At 43.4% G+C, this 22096-nt stretch overlaps 1 protein-coding gene across 1 annotated transcript in view; it reads left to right on the top strand.

Moving 5' to 3' along the window:
- Window positions 1–20673, top strand: part of BBOF1 (basal body orientation factor 1) — a 44478-nt gene extending 23805 nt beyond the window's left edge. The window contains exons 6-11 of the mRNA XM_062181735.1: window positions 5905–5975; window positions 6992–7136; window positions 10113–10606; window positions 14165–14266; window positions 20201–20275; window positions 20435–20673. Coding sequence (XP_062037719.1) covers window positions 5905–5975; window positions 6992–7136; window positions 10113–10606; window positions 14165–14266; window positions 20201–20275; window positions 20435–20564 — 1017 coding nt within the window. The 3' untranslated portion in view covers window positions 20565–20673. The remainder of the gene's footprint in view (window positions 1–5904; window positions 5976–6991; window positions 7137–10112; window positions 10607–14164; window positions 14267–20200; window positions 20276–20434) is intronic.
- Window positions 20674–22096: the final 1423 nt, after the last annotated feature.

Below are 22096 nucleotides of genomic sequence, written 5' to 3'. Positions count from 1 at the left end.
TCCCTGTGTAGAGTCCGAATTTCCCAGTCAATGCACAAGGCACAGTCACAGATGCAAAAGCAAAGGTTTATTTGTTACCAGCCGGCTGGGACCCCCACCCGCACACAGCCCTTTAGCAGTGCACAGGCAAAAGGCCCCACCCCCTCATTTGCATAAGATAGGTTTTTATAGCCTCACACTTACAAGGGTGCAGGTCATCTCCTACGTAGGTTACCTTCTTACTCTATATGGGAAGGTATTGGGACCTAACATGTTCATTGGTTCGTTTAAACGTAAAGGCTATACACGTTATGTGGCGGGAATGCCACACAAAGGAGATGGCCCCGGGAGGCACTGGCGGGAAGCACTGGCGGGAAGCATTGGGCCATAAATTCCAGGGGAGCTGGTGGGGAGCGGAAGGTCATAAATTCCAGGGGAGCTTACTTCCTTTGTTCTCAAGGACCCAGCCTGCCTCCTTCATGGCCCAAGATGAGGCCTATACAGCAGGCAAGCAAGCAAGCCAGAGTTCAGAAGAGAAACCAGCATTCAGCAAGCTAGGGACTCTAACTCCTACACCTGTTAATGCGCCCGGGAAAGCAGTGGAGGATGGCTGAAGTGGTTGGGCCTCTGCAGCCATGTGGGAGACCTGGAAGAGGCTCCTGGCTTCAGATCAGCCCAGCTCTGGCTTTTGCGGCCATTTGACAAGTGGACCAGCAGATGGAGGCTCGCTCGCTCTCTCTCTCTCTCTCTCTCTCTCTCTCTCTGTGTGTGTGTGTCTGTAACTTTGCCTTTCAAATAAATCTTAAAAAAAAAAAAAAAAAGAATTGGGAAAAAAATTTATTCTAGCTGTTACCAGTGAATGGCAGGGTTCTTGTCTTCACGCAAAAAGAATTCAGGCATGAGACAGAGAGTAGTGGGAGGTAAAATAGCAAGGTTTATTAGGGAAGGGACAACGATAAGAACGAATGGGCACCTCTCCAGACAGAACCTGAGAGAGAGAGTGCCCAGTCGCTCGGACTGGGGGAGAGCAGAGTTACATGGTTGAGTGGAGAGATTACACCTGGGCAGGCCAGGTGGGCAGCTCAGCAGAGAGGCAGAGGGCTGAGTGTGCAGTTCGGTTGAGGCTGGGGTGGGGGGTGGCTTAAGGAGATGGGTCTTTGTCTTCACACATCTCCTCCTGAAACAAAGGATCTTGTGGATGTAAGTATTAAGAAGCTCCTATCTGAGTTTTCTCCTGAAGGTATCAGACAGGAGGAAGCCTAGCTGGCGCCGTCCTAACCCAGGATCTGGAGCAGGGTGTTTGAAATGCAGGTACTGGGCTGTGATTGTGGAAGATTGTCAGGCAGAAGGACGGGGACCCCCACCTGCCAGGTTATCGGGTAGGAGGGGGCAGGGCAGGATGTGAACACTGGGCTGCCCCTGAAATGTTACCGGGATGACTTTGAGATGCAGATGCGTATGCTGGACATAGATGTCTTCTCTTTAGGCCTTTATGTCATACACACATAGCTCATATCTGACTTCCTACCTAACATAGCCATCTCAAAATCTAATTTTCTGCCTTCCCATTGAGAGATTTTTGAAATCTTATTTATTTGAAAGGCAGAAAGAGACAGACAGAAGAGCTCTTCCATCTTCTGGTTCATTCTCCAAATGCCTGCAACAACTGGGTTTGGGCTAGGCCAAAGCCAGGAGCCAGAACTCAATCTGGATCTCCCTTATGAGTTGACCTTGGCAGAGACCCAAGTACTTGAGCCATCACCTGCTCTCCCAGAGTGTGCACTCCAATTTGCAATGTACATGTCCAAGTGACATCTTAACTGCTAGGCCAAATACGCAGTCCAATTCTCGAAGTCTTTAAAAGAGATTATCATAAAGGTGTCAGGACACGTCTCCCTCAGCTTGGTATTCCCCTAGTGGGAGTAAAACTACGTGTGCCCCATTAGATGGGAGAGACGGGATTGGAGAAGTCACTCTGGTGTATGTACAAAGATGTTCCATTAGCCAAATTAAACTAAAGATGCTAATTAAACATGGTCAAAAATATTTTTATTAATATAAAGAGAATAGATTTCATGTTTTTCAAAGATACAATTCTAAGAACAAAAGGATACTTCCCTCAAACTTGTTCTTTGATATATCGCAAACTTCCAGGTTTCTCTATGACTCTGAAATTAGTTCTTCAAATTGTAGGATGTTCAGCAAGATACTTCTACAGACTCTTCTCAGAGGCCCTATGGTTTTTCTTGAATTGTTTTATTTAATTTTTCCTTCTTACACTGGCATTGTCCTGGCTGCTCCACTCCCAATCTAGCTCCCTGCTAATAGCCCTGGGAAAAACAGCAGATGACCTTAGTGCTTGGGCTCCTTCCATCCACATGGGAAACCTGGATGAAGCCTCTGCTCTGGCTCCTGGCTTCAGCTTGGCCCAGCCCAGGCCATTGCAGCCATCTGGGAGTGAAGCTGTGGATGGGAGACCTTGCTCTTTCTTTCTTTTTTTAAAGGTTTATTTATTTGTTTGAAAGAGTTACACAGAGAGAAGGAGAGGCAGAGAGAGAGAGAGAGAGAGAGAGAGGTCCTTCATCCACTGGTTCACTCCCCAGTTGGCCATAATGGCTGGAGCTGCACTGATCGGAAGCCAGGAGTCAGGAGCTTCCTTTAGGTCTCCCACGTGGGTGCATGGACCCAAGGACTTGGGTGATCTTCTGCTTTCCCAGGCCATAGCAGAGAGCTAGATGGGAAGTGGAGCAGTCGGGACTTGAACTGGCATCCATATGGGATGCCAGCAACACAGGTGACAGCTTTACCTGCTATGCTACAGCGCTGGCCCCAAGACCACTCTCTCTCTATCTCTCCCTCTCTCAGTGTAATAAATAAATGAACCTGTAAAAAAGCAAAAAGAAAATGCTTTTCCTTCTTAGGAAAGAATTAAATGGATCCTTTCAGAAATTTCCAAGATTGTGGGGTGTTGAGAGTGGGCAGTTAAATACATATAAATTCCTTAGATAAAAGGAATTCCTTTAAAACAGGCTCCAGGCTTTGTTTGTGTATCTGATAGCCTGGGGGTGGGGTACAGCAGGAGCAATATCAAGGTATTTTCCTTCCGAGACATTTCTGGGATAGGCTGCTCTCAGTTACCTCTCTGCTCTAAACTTGATCTTTTCCATGTGATCTAGAAAACAAAAGTTAGAAGTGCTTGATAAATAAATAAAAATCAACAACAAAAGAAGAAAGGTGAAGCGTATTTGGTGCAGCCTTAAAGTGTACTGAAACAGCTGCATCCCATGCTGGAGTCCTGGGGTCCTGTCTCAGCTGGAGTCCTGGGGTCCTGTCTCAGCTGGAGTCCTGGGGTCCTGTCTCTGCTCTGCTTGCAATTCCAGCTTCCTGCCAAGCACACCCTGGGGGCTAGCAGATGATAACCCAGGACACTGGGTCCCTGCCACCCATGTGGGAGACCTGGATATTGAATTCCAGCTCCAGGCTTTGGCCTGGCCCTGTTCTGGCTGTTGTGGGCAATTGTGGAGAGAACCGGTGGATAGAAGATCTCGCTCTCTCTCCTCCTCTCTCCTTACTGAAACTTGTGTTATGCCCAGTTCAGTCATCCCCAAAGACCACCAAGGAGCCGATACCACTGTAAGCACACGAGAGTTTTATTACAGGTCCAGGCCTGGTCTCTCAATCAACACTGACGCAGCAGGTCTGAATTGAGAGCCCTGACCCTTCAGTTAAAAGGGTTTTTATAGGGTTTTCAGAGACATTCTATACATCATGGTACCATTTAGCAAATCATCTCATCCCTCAGGAAATTCAAAGGACATCTCTTAGAACTGATTAGTGCATCCGTGGCGGGAATGGACCTACTAAAGGTGGTTGGATGGCTTTGGGGTTGATGCCTTTTGAATTGATTGGCCAAAGCACAGGGTCCGAGCTGCTGGGGTGTACGTGCCGAACTGCAGGGTCTCGGGTAGCTATCAATCACCTTATCTGCCCTGAGAAGACACCAGGAACTCTAGATATTTCTCTGTTATCTGTTAATCGGCTGTTGCTAGGAGAGTTTCTTGCAAGGGGAGTTCATTTATTTACTTTTTAGGAACTTCTGGCTTAGGGTTCAGGGCCTGGTCAGGCCCAAGTTACAAGATGGCGGCCTAATTAAAAATAGGTACACCTTGATCCAGGCTCAGGTCTCACACTTGGCCTTTTAGATAAATAAAAATCTTAAAAAAAAAAAAAAAGTTACTGCAGTTCAGGCTTTGCCTACATTTAAGGCAAAAAGAGGGGAATCCTCAGCTGTATCTATCTCTGTTACCTGGAAGTCATAAAAACTTTCCCAAAAGCTCCTATCAAATTCTTTCTTACATCTCTTTGGGAAGAACTGTTATAACAGAGGCTGGGAAAGAATGTTTTGGTTTTCTAGCCATGAGTAGAAGCTGAGAAGAGAAAATGATGGAACTGAGTGTTGGGTTGACTAGCCACTGCCCTGTCTGCCTCACTCTGTTTGCTAGGGATTTTGTGGGTATTTCTCCTCTGCTGATGAGAGCCCCATTGCTTCTGCTTTGTGGCAGGGTCTTTCCAATAGGCCTGTTCATTCATCTCATAGCTCAGCCGGTTCCACCTATTCACAGAAATGATGTCTTCAGATCATTGGGCTTAGTTTTCCCATTTATTTCTTTCAGCTCCTTGAATCCCTGCAAGCCCCCTCTCCCCTCCATATGTTTGTGTATGTTTGTGTACCTCTTCCTGGAATGCACTTCCTCCAGCTGTGGCTCATTCGCATTCTTTATGGCTCAAATTTCATTTCCTCAGAGAGACTCCCTAAACTCTAATCTAAAATGATCTCCCTGGGTGCTGGCGCTGTGGCATTTAGGGTAAAGCTGCCACCTGCAGTGCCAGCATCCCCTATGAGTGCCCATTGGAGTCCCGGCTGCTCCGCTTCTGATCCAGCTCTCTGTTATCACCTGGGAAAGCAGTAGAAGATGGCCCAAGTCCTTGGGCCCCTGCACCTGCATGGGAAGACCTTGAGGAAGCTCCTGGCTCCTGGCTCCTGGCTTCGGATTCACGCAACTCCAACCATTATGGCCAATTGGGGAGTGAACCAACGGATGGAAGACCCCTCTCTCTCTCTCTCTCTCTCTGCCTCTCCTCTCTCTGACTTTCAAATAAATAAATAAATCTTACAAAAAATAAAAAAATAAAATGACCTCTCTAAATTATTGTCTATTTCATTACCCATTTTTTTTTCATTTTTAGCACTTATTACAATGTTAATTCTCTACTTATTGGCATTTTAGGGAGGCAGTACACAGTCAGATTGCCTGCGGAAGAACACCTGCTCTGCCTCTTACTAGCTCTGTGACTCTGGGGCAGCCACTAGCCTCTGCCTGAGATTTTTATGTCCTCGCTTCTGGGGATAATAATAGTATCTATTTAACAGGGTGGTTGTGAGAAGTAAATAATACATACAAAGCTTTTAAGAACCATTGGTGGCACATAGGAAATGCTCAATACATTGTAATTATTGTTTATTGTTTGAATCCCAATGAGCTTCATGTGATTAAGGGCTTTGTTCACTGTAGAATTTCTTCTACCTAAAACAACTTAATATATATTCAGTGGGATTTTGTTGAATAAATGAATCTCATCACTTTGCATTTAGCAGAAATTTCTCCAAGCTCTGCTTTCCAACCTGGATGTGGGTTTCCCCTCCTCCCCCCATGTATGTGTCATGTTCCTCTTTAGTGGGGAAATTGGGAAGTAGGTACCCTTAGGTGGCTATGTGCATAATTTCCTCTTTGCTACTTGCTCCAGCAGGACATGGAGTTTCATGTGGATAGTAGTATTTCATTTGATGTACTGAAACAATTCATTTTTGATGTGTAAAATTAGAACCTATAATTCTGTATTTAAACTGCCTGTTTTCTTTTTTAGCATCGGCTAGAACAAGAAGCTGAAAAGAAGGTAATAATGCTGGCAGAGCGAGCCCACCATGAAGCTATTGTGTAAGAGACTGCTGCCCCTTTTTCTTTTCTTTTTTTTTTTTTAAAGCTTTCTTTATTTATTTGAAAGTCAGAGAGAGGTGAGGCAGAGAGAGAGAGAGATCTTCCATCCACTAGTTCACTCCCCAATTGGCCTCAACGGCTGGAGCTGCACCGATCCGAAGCCAGGAGCTTCTTCCGGGTCCCCCACGTGGGTGCAGGGGCCCAAGGACTTGGGCCATCTTCTACTGCTTTCCCAGGCCATAGCAGAAAGCTGGATTGGAAGTGGAGCAGCCGGGTATTGAACTGGCACCCATATGGGATGCCGGCACTTCAGGCCAAGGTGTTAACCCGTCACGCCACAGCGCCGGCCCCATGCTGCCCCTTTTTCTGATGGCCTATCTTACCTCTTTGCTGGTCCTCCACCCTCCTCTCCTGGATTGCCTTGTTCAGATTTTCTGGTCTCCCTTCCCTTACTGTTTCTCTTTGTGCTTCCACCCCCTTTTTCCTCTACCCTTTCTGTAGCAGTGTGTTATGTTGGGGAAAAAAACTGGGCCTTAAAGTCTTTGCTCTCAACATGCATGCTGATTGTACGAAGATTTCTTAACTTTGTAATTAAATGTTGTCATCTAAAAATGGAGCTAATAATAGCCATTTTGAAGGGTTGTCAAAGGTATATTAGTGGAAGTAACCCAAAACTGTGTTGTGTTAATAAATGGACTCCCAGGGGTCAGTGTTTTATTTCTTGCTCATGTGACAGTCCAGTGTGGATCTGACAGCTTTCCTCCATGGGGATTCAGGAATCTGGGCTGCTTCCATCTGTACCTTACAGTTTTCACATCCACCTTGTGTATAGGAGAGAGCATGGGCAACTTGTACCTGGAAGTAACACATCATTTTCCACTTAATTACAAGTTCCTAACTAACTATTGAGTGGTGGTCATGATTATTAACAGTGGGGGTAAAGCAATCACTGTTCTTGTTTGGTAATATCTAAAACTTAGGCCTGTGTGTTTTGAATTCTCATATCTCTATTTCAGGCAACTGAATAATGCTGGGAGAAGTGTTTTTAAAGAGAACGTTTACCTCCAGAAAGCTCTTGCCTACCACCAGAAGGAAGCTGATGCTCTACAGAAAAACTCTCAGAAGTTGAAAGAGAATCATACTTTCCTCTTACATCAAAAGGTGCCTGTTTTCATTCAGATTTTTATGAAGGATTGGGTTGATGAATAGCAAGGATTGAGTATAGTAATGATACATAAGGACAATGCAAGTGTTTTTCTTCTTTCTCGATGCCACACTTTCCATATCTGAGAAGATTAATTACTGAATGACTTATAAGAAGCATTAGACTTCACTTTATAAAGAATATATCATAGGGGCTAGTGCTGTGGTATAGTGGGTCAAGCCTGTGGCGCCAGCATCCCATATGGGCATTGGTTGACATCCCAGCTACTCCACTTCCAATCCAGCTCCCTGCCAATCCTTCCGGGACAGCAGCAGAAGATGGCGCAACTACTTGTTTCCCTGCACCCATGTTGGAGAGCTGAATGAAACTCTTAGCTCCTGGGTTTGGGTTGGTCCAGCTTCATCTATTGCAGCCATTTGGGGAGTGGAGCAGTGGAAGGAAGATCTCTCTCTCTCTCTCTCTCTCTCTCTCTCTCTCTGTGTGTGTGTGTGTGACTCTGCTTTCAAATAAATAAATTAATTAATGTTTTAAAAAAAAGTCCATGGAAGATGATAAATTTGCAATTTCTGGTACAGGGTTTTTCAACCTCGGCACTGTTGATATTTTGGGCCAAATAATTCTTTGTTGGGGATTGAGGCAGGGAGCTGTCCTGGGCCGATCCGAAACCAGGAGCCAGGAGCTTCATCCTAGTCTCCCAGCTGTGTGCAGGGGTCCAAGCACTTGGGCCATCTTCCACTGTTTTCCTAAGCACATTAGCAGGGAGCTGGATCAGAAATGGAGCAGCTAGGACTTGAACTGGCATTCATATGGGATGCTAGCGCTGCAGACTGTGGCTATATCCACTATGTCACAGCACCAACCTCATAAATATGTCTCTTATCCTCTGCTACCTTATAATATTCACTTTGCTTTGCTGATAATTGGTCCCTGAGTCATTTGAGAATAGGTTAGTTGTGGGGCCGGCGCCGTAGCTCAATAGGCTAATCCTCCGCCTGCGGCGCCAGCACACCGCATTCTAGTCCTGGTTGGGGCACCGGGTTCTGTCCCGGTTGCCCCTCTTCCAGGCCAGCTCTCTGCTGTGGCCCGGGAGTGCACTGGAGGATGGCCCAAGTCCTTGGGCCCTGCACCCCATGGGAGACCAGCAGAAGCACCTGGCTCCTGGCTTCAGATCAGCGCGGTGCCTCGGCTGCAGCGGCCATTGGAGGGTGAACCAACGGTAAAGGAAGACCTTTTCTCTCTGTCTCTCTCTCTCTCTCACTGTCCACTCTGCCTGTCAAAAAAATAAAATAAAAAAAAAGAATAGGTTAGTTGTGGGTAATAGCCCTGACATCAATGGTATTATCACATAGAATTATTCTTTTACCTAAAGAAAGTATAGAACTAAGCAGTTCAGAGCAGTAATGGTGGTAGCACCACAAAGTCAAGAAATACTTGGCTTCCTTAACTGTGCTTTACAACATGTGGCTTACATCGTCAAAGTTAACTCATGGCCTTAGGTGGCTACTGAAGTTCTAACCACTGTTCCAAACAGCAGGAAGGAAGGACAAGAAGGAAAAAGGTGTGTTCCTCCCTTTAGAGTATCCCCCCGCCTCTTTTTAAGATTTACTGACTTATTTGAAAGGTAGAATTACAGTGACAGGGAGAGAAACAGAGGAAGAAGATCTTCCAACTACTTGTTCACTCCTCATCTCATATGGGCACCGGCTGCTTCATTTCTGATCCAGCTACCTGCTAATGGCCTGCATCTGTTACCGGAGAAATTGCAGGGTTCTTGTCTTCGCGCAAGAAAGAATTCAGGCGTGAGACAGAGAGCAGTGGGAGGTAAAATAGCAAGGTTTATTAAGAAGGAACATCTGTAAGGACGGATGGGCACCTCTCCAGACAGGGCCTGAGAGAGAGTGCCCAGTCCCTCAGACTGGGGGAGAGGGGGGGCTGCATGGGTGAGTGGAGAGTACACCTGGCCAGGCCAGGCGGGCGGCTCAGCAAAGATGCAGAGAGCTGAGCGCGCACAGTCCAGTTGAGGCTGGGGGTTTTAAGGAGATGGGTCTTGCTTCCCCACCTCTGCTCCTCTTGGAACAAAGGGCTTTTTGGATGTAAATAGAAAAACTTCTCTTGAAGGTCTGAAACAAAGGACTTTATGGATGCAAATGTTATCAGACCTGAGGAAGGGAGCGGGGTGTTTGACATGCAGATACTGGGCTGCACCTGGGAGATTGTGGAAGATTTATCAGGCAGGAAGCAGGAGGGGTGAGGGCCTCCACCTGGCAGGTTATCAGGTAGAAGGGGGCAGGGCAGGCAGGATGCGAAATCTGGGCTTCCCCTGAAACCTTGTTAGGATGACTTTGAGATGCAGATGCATATAGATGTCTTCTCTTTAGGCCTGTCACACACACATAAGCTCATAACTGACTTCCTACCTAACACATCCACGTGGGAAATCCAGAAGCTCTTGGCTCTTAGCTTTGGATTGGCGTAGCTCTGGGCATTGCAGCCATTTGGGGAGTGAACCAGTGGATGGAACACCTCTCTCTCTCTCTCTCTCTTTCTACCTTTCAAATAAATAAATGAATCTTAGAGAGAGTTGAGGTTTTATTACCAAAAAGGAATGGGAAAAGGAAAATGGATATTGGGATAGGCAAGTAAGAGACTGCTGGGGTTTCCAGTATGTAGTCACTACTGTTCTACTGTATAGTCTTATTGACAATATAGACAATATTGACAATCTAGAATAGACCTTCTGAATTTTAGAGGAAGGAAAATTTCATAATTAGCAAAATCAGTGAATTGCCTTCACAAATCTAAATAAGGATCCCAGCATGATAGGATATTTAGAACTTTCTATACATGAAATATTAAAATAGCACCTTCTCAGCATGGCATCATTCTCAAACTCCATGAAATAATGGAAGTTATCGAGGGACTTAATTCTGGAGTGATTAAAGAACAAAAATCTCTCATCTTTCTGTTTGTAGGAGATCAATGAGCTACTGGTTAAGGAAAAGTTAATGCAATTTACCCAGCAGAGATCACAAATTCAGGTTCTTCAGAAGAAGGTGATGAGCTTGGAAAATGCTCTGAGTTGTATGACCAGAGAGTTTGAGACTGAAGTTTTAAAACTGCAGCAACACGCAATGATAGAGAACCAGGCTGGGCAGGTGGAGATCGACAAGCTGCAGCAGCTGCTCCAGATGAAGGACAAGGAAATGAACCGAGTAAAGAAGCTGGCCAAGAACATACTGGATGAAAGAACCGAAGTGGAAAGGTTCTTTTTAGATGCTCTACACCAAGTGAAGCAACAGATCCTCGTCAACAGGAAGCACTATAAGCAGATAGCGCAAGCGGCTTTCAACTTCAAAATGAGAGCAGCTTGTGCAGGAAAGACTGAGTATCCCAAAATCAGAACGTTTGATGGCAGAGAACACAGCACCAACAGTGTGAACCAGGACCTTCTGGAGGCTGAAAAATGGTACTAGTAATACTTTATTGTCTTCTACGCTAATATTTTTGTGCTCTTTAAAAAAATAAGGACTCTGAAAAGTTGAGTTTGGTAATGTCGAAGTATTGAATAGATTTCTCAGTAAATTACTTGAGGACAGGAAGTGATTTACTCGTCTTTGTAATTCCCTGTGCATAGCTTAGTGTGTGGGGCTTAGTACAATAGGAACCTCCTGTTTTCTCATGATAAACTTGTTTAAAAGACCTGAGTATTTGTTCCATTGGATGTCACTGTAATATTTTTTGTTTTTCTTGTCTCCTGGAAATTGGAAATTAGTTATAAAAGCTTAATTTAATTAAATAGTTTTGATAAGCATGCTTTCTCTCAAGTATTTTACATTGTTCCCTTTACTATTTTGAGGTGAAACTCATAGATAATAATATTTAACAAATCACATAATTTTTAAAGGCAATAGAGCAATTCTGTCTAACAATTCTATCTGCAGTAGTGCCCCACATCACTGTAGCAGCTTACGGTCCCACTATGGTAGAGACAGCACAGTGTTTGAGACAGCTGCAGATTACACACACTGATTCATTTTGTTTCCTGTTACCATTTTAGTCTCTTAGAGTAGCCTTCCCCTTATAAACTATTAATTAAATTATAGTGCATTTTGAAGGTTATTCTGAAAACAAATTATATTCCAATGCAATTAGATTTTTTCTTTAATATTTATTTATTTATTTGAAAGGCAAAATTACAGAGAAGCAGAGGCAGAGAGAGAGGTCTTCCATCCCCTAGTTCACTCCACAAATGGCTGCAACAGCCAGAGCTGGGCCAATCCAAAGCCAGAAGCCAGGAGCTTCTTCTGGGTCTCCCACGTGGGTGCAGGGGCCCAAGAACTTCAGCCATCTTCCGCTACTTTCCAAGGCCATAGCAGAGAGCTGGATCAGAAAAGGAGCAGCTGGGTCTTGAACTGGTGCCCTTAGGGGATGCTGGCACTGCAAGCTGTGGCTTTACCCACTACACCACAGTGCTGGCCCCACAATTAGATTTTCAAAAGGCCTTAACTTTTTTTTTTGGACGGGCAGAGTTAGACAGTGAGAGAGAGAGAGAGAGAAAGGTCTTCCTTTTTCCATTGGCTTACCCCCCTAGTGGCTGCTATGGCCGGTGCGTTGCAGACGGCGCCCTGCACCGATCCGAAGCCAGGAGCCAGGTGCTTCTCCTGGTCTCCCATGCGGGTGCAGAGCCTAAGCACCTGGTCCATCCTCCACTGTACTCCTGGGCCACAGCAGAGAGCTGGCCTGGAAGAGGGGCAACCGGGACAGAATCCGGTGCCCCAACTGGGACTAGAACCTGGGGTGCTGGCACTGCAAGCGGAGGATTAGCCTAGTGAGCCACAGCGCCAGCCAAAGGCCCTAACTTAAACTTTAAAGGACTCCCTGCCTTAAAGGACTACTACTATGAACATAATGTCTGATTAGGAGCATTCCAAATGTGTTTTAAGCTTTAAGTTATTTTTGAAGGAACTGACTTGTAGGTTCTCTTGAATTATGTAGCTATTGATAAGGTTGGATATACTCTGTGACTTTTTTTTTTAAAAGATTTTATTTATTTGTTTGAGATGTAGAGCTACAGACAGAGAGAAAGATCTTCCATCCGCTGGTTCAATCCCCAAATGGCCCTAGTGGCTGGAACTGAGCCAATTGAAGCCAGGAGCCAAGAACTTCTTCCAGGTCTCCCACACAAGTGCAGGGGAGCAAGCATTTGGGCCATTGTCTACTGCTTTCCCAGGCCATAGCAGAGAGCTGGATTATAAGAGGGGCAGCTGGGACCAGAACCAGCAACCATATGGGATGCTGTCACTGCAGGCATGCCAGTGCTGCAGGAAGCTTGGCCCACTATGTCACAGCATAATGACTTTTTAAAGTCTCTGAAATGAGGCTGGTGCTGTGGCATAGCAGCTAAAGCTGCCACGTGTGGTTCCAGCATCCTATATGGGAGCCAGTTCAAATCCCGGCTGTTCCATTTCTGATCTACCTCCCTGCTAATGTGCCTGGGAAAGTAGTGGAGGATGGCCCAAGTGCTTGGGCCCCTGCACCTACATGGGAGACCAGGAGGAGCTCCTGGCTTCAGACCAGCTCACCTCTGGCTGTTGTGGCCATCTGGGGAGTGAACCAGTGGATGAAAGATCTTTCTTTCTCTGTCTCCCCCACTGCCCTGTAACTCTGCCTTTCAAATTAATAAAATAAATTTTTTTTAAAAAAGTCTCTAAAAGATAAGATTCTTCTTCAGAAATTTACCTTCTTGCCATATTCAGAAGTCTGTAGTATCACTTCTGTTACCAGGAGATTTTCTATAATTTCCTTTTTTTAATAAGTAAGTTGAGTTCTTACCATACCTTACATCTTTTATCTAATGTATATATATGTTGTAAATTTTCAGAGGAAGTTAAAGGATTCTGCCTTATTGCTATTACAGAAATTGGGCTTTCTTATTTTGCCTTCCTTGTGACATTTTTGTTCCTGGGCAACTTACCACCTCGGTCTCAGTCTCCTGGTGCCTTTACCAGCAAGGCAGAAATGGTGGTTAAAATATTGCATCATTTGGGGCCAGAACTGTGGCATAGCAGGTAAAGCTGCCGCCTGCGGTGCTGGCATCCCATATGGGCGCCGGTTCAAGACCCAGCTGCTCCACTTCTGATCCAGCTTTCTGCTATGGCCTGGGAAAGCAGTAGAAGACAGCCCAAGTCCTTGGGCCCCTGTACCCATGTGGGAGACCTGGAAGAAGCTCCTGGCTCCTGGCTTCAGATCAGCACAGCTCTGGCTATTGTGGCCATCTGGGGAGCGAATCAGTGGATGGAAGAACTCTCTCTCTCTCTGCCTCTCCTCTCTCTGTGGAACTCTTTCAAATAAACAAATAAATCTTTTAAAAAAATATTACATCATCTGGTTAAGAGGCAGATTGGGGAAGGACAACTGAAATATATGGTAATCATAAGGCAAAACTTAAACTTTTAAATAACTAACCCAATGAACCTGTATACAAAAATGTTTCTTACATTACACAACATCAATATCTCCATGTGAACTGTGAATCCCCTCGGGAAGTTACAGTATAGACAAAGAGCTGCTAGGAAAGCTTAACTGTAGCCTTAACTGAAGGTAAGGAAATAGATAAATTATCTGTCATCTTCTGGATTTACTTTTGTGACTCTGTTTTCATAGTAAAATATTTAATAGAAAAAGAAATATTTACAAATACCTATCAGTAATCTCACCAAACAACTATTAACTTTTCTTGATCACTTTATGTATATATCTGGATACATGATGTTACATTATAATATTTTATTATTTGCTTAATATTTAAGTACACATTTTCATGTTATCCTTTTTATCATTTTCACTTTTATGACTATATAACATTTTGGATTGGCTACAATATTGTTATCCTTTTCAACTTTTATGATTTTATAATGGTCAGTTTGCTTTGTAGTGGAATTCTTATCTTTGTGTATTATATATTATATATATGTATATTTAAAGAAGCTTACTTTGATTCTTTTTTTTCTTTGAAATTCTTCAGGACAATTACTCAAGGAAATGTGGATATTGGAGATTTGACCTGGGAGCAGAAGGAGAAAGTCTTGAGATTGCTGTTTGCAAAAATGAATGGTTTTGCTTCTAGGTAACTATTTTTGCAATGAAATACCAAGTTGTTATCAAACTTAGAAACCACATAAGAACAATGAACTTATTCTTACTTAGAATTAAAGGAATGAGAAAAGACTAGGGGGGTCCTACTGCTTAGCTACTGCAAGTCCCCAAGATGAAGAATGGGAGATTGAATGAAGAGCCCAGAAATGAAAGATGAATTGGAATTACGAGGAGAAAAGATTAATCTGAGATGCTTAAAGCATTAGCTTACTAAGAAGTTAACAACAGTCAGCTGAATGGCAACTGAACAGACACATAATGATCGTTAAAATGTTCGTGGTTTGCAAAGATAAGTAAATGATTTTTCAACTGATTATTAATCAAGAGGATTTCTGATGTAAGAAAGATATATAAAAAGGAAAATAGAAACCCACAGATATTCTAAGTAATCCATTTTAATTATTAGTTTCACTCTCTTTCTCTGCTATATTTTATCAGTGACTATATCCCTGATATTGGGTAGTAAAATAGCTAGAATAAGTCAAGCACTCATTGATAGCTTATTACAGCCTTGGCACTAAGGTAGGTGCTGTCAGGAATTCAAAAGAATGAGGAGACGTTGCCCTTTAACTCAGAGAACCTCCAATGTAGTTGCTCAAAGCCTAACAACAAGGGAATAAGTTGAGTGGCACAAAAATAATGTATATTTTGGGTTTGGACTCTAATTGGCAAAGGCTGTCATAGTTGGAAAAGACTTTTTTTTTTTTTTTTTTGACAGGCAGAGTGGACAGTGAGAGAGAGAGACAAGAGAGAAAGGTCTTCCTTTGCTGTTGGTTCACCCTCCAATGGCCGCCGCGGCTGGCGTACCGCGCTGATCTGATGGCAGGAGCCAGGTGCTTCTGCTGGTCTCCCATGGGGTGCAGGGCCCAAGCACTTGGGCCATCCTCCACTGCACTCCCTGGCCACAGTAGAGAGCTGGCCTGGAAGAGGGGCAACCAGGACAGAATCCGGTGCCCCGACCAAGACTAGAACCCGGGGTGCCGGCACTGCTAGGTGGAAGATTAGCCTATTGAGCCGTGGTGCCGGCCAGAAAAGACATTTTTGAAAGATAACCAGGGGATGCCTTGTAGGACAGTGGAATAGCAGAGAGAGGACATTTCTGGCAAGAGGCCTAGTAGACCACATGACCAATAGCCCTGAGTTGGAATGAATGCAGGGTGTTTGGAGAAAATTGAAGAAAACTGCCTGGCTTCACGAAAGTTGGTGATAGTGGAGAGTGATTAGAAATAAGGTTTAAGCTATAAAATGAATCATGACGAGCCTTAAAAACCATGCAGAACAGCAAGAACTTTCTTTATTATAGATTCTAAAGAGTAGCATGTATCCTAGTTTTCTTTGCCTCCGAGGAATACAAACAGGACTAAACCATACTCCCAGTTCTCACTGGTAGGCTTCATAGGTCAAGGTTAGTGTTCTCAGAGCTGACATTAAGCAAACACAGTGACAAGTGAGGTGACTGGAAGGACAAAAACAGCTTTGGGGAACAGCTGAGGCTGCTGCACTACTCCGGGCATGCAGTGGGGGGCGGTGTAGGCAAGAGTGGGAGTAATCAGGAAAACAAGGAAGATAGGGAGGAATCAGGATTTAGTAAAAAATGAATAAAGGAAAGAAAGAGTAACTGTGAAAATCTTATAGCAAACAAAATGAGTGGTAGTACGAGAGAGAAATGAAAATCTGGAGAGCAAGTCTGAGGAAGAATTTAAATTTCATTTAATCCTTTGATTCACTTAACATACGCATTGAGTGGCTACTGTTTATTTAGGATTTAGTGTTGAAGAAATAAAGACAGTTTGCCTAATCTCAAGGACTTTATTATCTAGATGGGAGAAAACATTCAAAACATTAAACAAATATATCTAAGTAAAAGTGCAACTGTGACACAGGTTCAGAGTTTTTAGTTGTGTGAAAGCCTAGATAGAGGAATCTGACCTAATCAGGGAGGTCAGGTAGGCTTCTCAGGAAGTAGAAACTTGAGCTGATTTCTAAAAGGTGAACAGGACGAAAAAGAGGAAAAACCTTTCTAGGAAGAAAATACTATGGTATTTTCAGTGTTGAACTAGAGATGACGGTGATACATTGAAGTGAAAACACCTGTAGGGCATTTGTAAATAGTGACTAGAGTTTAGGGGAGGAGATTTGAGCATATTTGGTAAAAATTGGGAGTTGTGTCTAGGAGAGTAGATGAAGGTGGAGGAGTAGAGAGCTGACGTTGGAACCTTTATGAATAATCACAATTTGGAGACAGGAGAACTAACAAAGAATACAAACAAAAGGGAAATGAATTGAAGGTAAATGAAAGGTGAGTACTTTGAAATGGCTGTTGTGTCACTGATAGCCATCCAAAGAGCTTTTAAAGAGGTAGAGATAGATACTGAATGTCTCAGTGTGGCTTGACTTTGTGTACTTCATGAAATACAGCCGGAGTTCTAGGTCTCTGGTTCCATAGTACCATGTTTTCAACAATTGAAAGAGCAAAGAAATTTGAATAAGATCATTCACATAAAAACAAAGAACTTGAACCTGATCACAGTGGAACAATGGCTAAGCCTGTTTAAATTTCATGCTAGATTTAGATAAAGAAAAAATAAGATAGGAATAGAATGGTGAAGTATAGCAATCAGGAGGAGATTTCAGGAAGAGACTAAATGAGAGCGAAAGCCCGGGGAGTGGATGCATAGCTTAGGGGTTAAGGTGCCTGTAGGCACACTGGAGTGCCTGGGTTCAGTCCCTAACTCCAGCTCCTGACTCCAGCTTCCTGCTAATGTGGACCTTGGGAGGCAGCAGGTGATGGCCCAGGTGATTGGGTTCCTAGCACCCATGTGGAAGTCCTCAACAGTGTATTGATATCTCAGATTTTGTTCTGTTCCATCCCCTGTCATTGTAGGCATTTGGGGAGTAAGCCAGTTGTGGGAGCTCTGTTTGTCTCTAAAATAAATAAAAAGTAAAAAAAAAAAATTTGAATGAGAAAGCTCAAATAGTATTGGGCAGGAATTAGACAATACGAAGGTCTACCAAGGTAACTGAACTAGGAAGTTTGTAAGAGTTCACAGTTGAATGAAGGAGGGTACTTCAAAATGGAATTAAAGATGTTTGTTTTGGTGCAAAAAAAGGTTAAAACCCAAGCAAAGGTGGGAGCTTCAAAAAGGTCATGGATGGGGTCAGTGCTGTGGCATCAGGGGCTACACTTTGGCCTGCAGCACTGGAATCCTATATGGGCACCAGTTCGTGTCCCAGCTGCTCCTCTGTGGACCCAGCTCTCTGCTAATGGCCTGGGAAAGCAGTGGAGGATGGCCAAAATGCTTGGGTCCCTGCGTCCACGTGGGAGACCAGTAAGAGGCTGCCCTGGCTCCTGGCTTTGGATCAGCTCAGCTCTGGCTACTGTGGCCATTTGGGGAGTGGACCAGTAGATGGAAGACTTCTCTGTCTCTCCCTCTGTCTGTAACTCTACCTCTCAAATAAATAAAGAAAATTTAAAAAAAAAAAAAAAAAGGTCATGGAGGGATGGACTTGCACAGTACAGCTTAAGCTGCTGCTTATGAAACACTTATTTTGGGATGCCGGTCTTTTGGCTACTCTGCTTCCAACCCAGCTCCATGCTAGTGCTTCTGGGAAGCAGCACATGATGGCTCAAGTACTTGAATCCCTACTATGCACGTGAGAGACCTGGATGGAGTTCTAAGCTCCTGGCTTCTGCCTATTGTAGCCATTTGAGGAGTAAACCAGAGGATAGAAGCCCTTTGTCTCTCCTTCTTTGTCACTCTGCCTTTCAGATCAGTATGCTTTTTAAAAAGGGTCATGGAAAATGCCTATTATGAAAAAATAGATTTCAAGGTGTTTTTTTTTTTTTACATCAAAGTCAACATCTTTTAATTCCATCTTCCATGAAATTTTTTGAAGTACCTTTGTGAATCCAATAGTACAGTATATTCCTTTGTAATTGAACTAAGTCAGAAGAATGTAACCAAGAAGTTGAACTCTCTGGCTACAACTCAGGCACTATTATTGCCCAAAGCCTATTTTTTATCATGTGTCACTGTTAAGTTACTTAATATAGCCAGGTTGAATAGGTTTATGCTACTTTCAAAGGTAGAGAGGAAAAGTTTTAGGATGGCTAATTAACCTACTATACTTTTTATGATTCTATTAAGCTCTCTCAAATTAGAATATTTCATTAGTGACAAGTTTATTTCTGTTCCTAAACTCAGACTTTCCAAAGAATAAGGAGAAATTTCATATGGAGACATGTCTCCATTGGGTAACCTTTATATAGTGTGAGGCTCTATTGGTGGGAAGGGACTTTTCTGGATGTTTTTGGTCAGTCTCTAGAGCAAGCTTTCCCTTCATCATTAATAGCTCTTGTGTATCATCATGATCGTCTCTGAAAAATTTCTATTTCTTCAGTTAAAAAAAATCTCAAATTTTAGACTATATTAATTAACTTGCTTAGCATTATACTACATCTCTGTGTGTAAGAGCTCTTTTTTTTTTTTTTAAGATTTTATTGATTTATTTGAGAGGCAGAGTTAGAGAGAGAGAGAAGGACAGAGGGAAAGGTCTTCCATCTGTTGGTTCACTCCCCAAATGGCCACAGCAACCAGAGCTGGGCTGATCTGAAGCCAGGAGCCAGGAACTTCTTCCTGGTCTCCCATGTGGGTTCAGGGACCAAGGACTTGGGCCATCTTCCACTGCTTTCCCAGGCCATAGCAGAGAGCTGGATCAGAAGAGGCGCAGCCAGCACTAGAACCGGTGTGTATATGGGATGTTGGTGCTGCAGACAGAGGATTAACCTATTGTGCCACAGCGCCAGCCCCATAAGAGCTCATTTTGAAAATGAGAAGCCCAGGGCTGGTGCTGTGGCACCATGGGCTAAAGCCCTGGGCTGAAGTGCCAGCATCCCATGTGGGTGCAATTCGAGTCCTGGCTGCTCCTCTTCTGATCCAGTTCTCTGCTATGGCCTGGGTCCTTGGGCCCCTGCACCCACATGGGAGACCCGGAAGAAGCTCCTGGCTCCTGGCTTCGAATTGGCACAGCTCCGGCCGTTGTGGCCGTCTGGGGAGTGAACCGGCAGATGGAGGACCTATCTCTGTCTCTACCTCTCTCTGTAACTCTTTCAAATAAATAAAAAATAAATCTTTTAAAAAAAAGAAAAGAAGAAGCCCATCCAACTGAAGCATTTCACTTAAAACATTTAAAATTATAGTGAAGGGTAGGGGTTCTGGCACAGTGAGTTAAGCTGCTGCTTGGGATGTCTGCATCTCATATGTAATACTGGGATCAAGTCCCACCTGTATTTTGGATCCGGCTTTCCACTAACATACCAGAGGCAGTACATGATGGTTCAAGTACCTGGGCCCCTGCCACCCATGTGGGAGTAGAGTTCCTGGCTCCTGGCTTTGGCTGGCCCAACCCTGTCTTTTGGACATTCAGGGAGTAAACCAGCAGATCGAAGATTTTCCATCACTCTGCCTTTTAAATAAATAAGTTCTTAAAAATTGCAGTTGAGGGCTGGGCATTTAGTACAGTGGTGAAGATCCTGTTCGGGGTGCTCATGTTCTGTACTGCAGTGCTGGGATCTGGGTCCCTGCTCTGTTCCCAATTCCAGCTTTTTGCTGATGCACACGGGAGGAGGCAGCAGGTGATGGCTCAAGTAATTAGGTTCCTGTCACCCACATGGGAGAGACCTAGATTGAGTTCTGGGCTCCTGGCTTTGGCCTGACCTGGACTGGGCTGTTGTGGGCATTTGGGGAATGACCCAGTAGATGGGAGATCTCTGTCTTTCTCCTTCTGTCTCTGTCCTCTGCCTTTCAAATACATATTTTTAAAATTTTAAAAATTATTGTAAGGTGAAATATGAGGGTGTGAGGGGAGATGGCCTCATTATGTTGTTGACTTTTATCCAACACAGGAAATACAGCCAGAGTTCGAGGCCTCCAGTTCCAGAGTATGTTGTTTCTGACGGTGAAGAAACAAAGGAATTTGGGTAAGATCTCTCCTGCCACAGTAATGAGCGTGATCCTGATCTCTGTGGTTCTGGTGGGCATTACATGTGCTAGAGTTGAGGGAGAGTAAACTGTTATTCTTAACCAAGTTCTGTGTGTACATAGTTGTTGACAAATCTGTTTTTTTATTATTACCGCAGGGATGAAAGTAAGCTTCAGGATCAAACCTTCATCACGCAGCAAGTTCCAGTATCAGACTCTTCTAGTGAAATGGTGCTACCCAGTATTCCAAAAGGATCAGAAGACTCGAACATAGTAAGGACTCTGTAATCTAACCAAACGATACACACAACTCTTCACTGTTCCCCTGTAGCTTCTTGCTAACTCACAGTTCTTTTTCTACTAGCCAGGAGCTCTCAGGGATCGGTGGAATAAGTAAAAAATAGCATTGCAATGAATGCATGGAATCTTACAACAGAGCATATGGTATACACAATGCAAATGCAGATTTATGCCTTTTACTATGAAAAGCATGTAGGTTGCCTTTTGAAATAAGCAGCCTAGTCAAAATGTGTATTATCTTTTATGAAAGAATAAACATAACGATCTTGTGACTCTTGGTTTTGGACCGAGGCAGGAAGTCTAAGTCACTCCAACCTGAGAGACCCGGGCATCACAAGGAAGTATGGTGTCATTAACAGAAAGCCATATTTTCTCTGTTGAAGGGCTTTTTATTTATAACTTGCTATTCATAATCAGCATTATGTAAAATCTGAGACATTTCAAATGAGGTGACATCAGACTTAAAAAAACACTCAAAAATTTTAAGGTGTTACTAACATGAACATAACTACAGATTTTTTTTTCCATCTATGAAACTATTCTGAGCAGCAAAAGAGTTTGTTTCGAATTAGCTGGTCAAATGAGTTTATTCCTACTAGTGCAATAGATTTCTGGTTAGTTAGTATTTTTTAAAGTGATTTCCCAGAAATGTAAGGAAAAATGTTAGGAGTCTCTGTGATTCTATTTCATTCCACTTGAATTTGGACAATAATGACCTTTATTCAATCCAGCCTATAGTTGTTGTATTGGATTAAATAGCACTTTTTCCAGCAGTGATAAGAGTTAAAACAAAGGTCACTGTATTCCCAAATTATAGATTTCATCTTTAGGAAGGTCAAAGGGAAGAAGAAGAAGAAGGCCATCAGTCAGTGTATGTTATTAAAGTTGTAGTCACCTTAAGTGATTGAAGATTCTGACATTCTGTCCAGCAGGTGGTAGTAAATAAGCCTCAAGCACATAGAGTGCAAAGTATTTTCAAGGTTTTCTACTATCCTTAATTCACTCAATAACCCCCATGGGGCAGGTTAGCACTATCCAAGAAACTAATGAAGAGGCAGAAAAATAAATGATCTATGCCACTTGGCAAAGAACCAGAATTACAACATCAGAGGCAATAACCTTCTTCTAGTTCAGAAAGCCAGTATTCATTTGGGGTGGTAGATCAAAAAGAATCCATTTTGTTCACATCTGTTTCTGTTCTGACTTAAAAAAGCTTAAAGGCAGTTGAATTAGTGGTAGCAGAACACTGTCAGAGCATCTCTTCTCTTGCTTTTTGTAATGAAAAGCTTTGAAATTTCTTAGGCCCTAAATAATTACTCTACATGAAGAATTCTTTCATTAAAAGTGTCACTAATAGAAATACAGGAAAAGGAAAGAACATACAAAATTTGGCAAGTAATAGATTAAACTTGCTTAAGGCGGGAGTCTTAATCCACTTCCATGATTGGAACACTTCTTGATTTCTGGGTATAAAATAACTTTTGAAATAATCCTCACACTGTTTGTGTCTGAGTTAACAG

This window comes from Lepus europaeus, chromosome 22 (genome assembly GCF_033115175.1).
Source record: "Lepus europaeus isolate LE1 chromosome 22, mLepTim1.pri, whole genome shotgun sequence".
In the NCBI taxonomy this organism is placed as follows: Eukaryota; Metazoa; Chordata; class Mammalia; order Lagomorpha; family Leporidae; genus Lepus; species Lepus europaeus.
The sequence above is the reverse complement of the archived record's forward strand: the minus strand, read 5'-3'. Positions and strand labels throughout refer to the sequence as shown.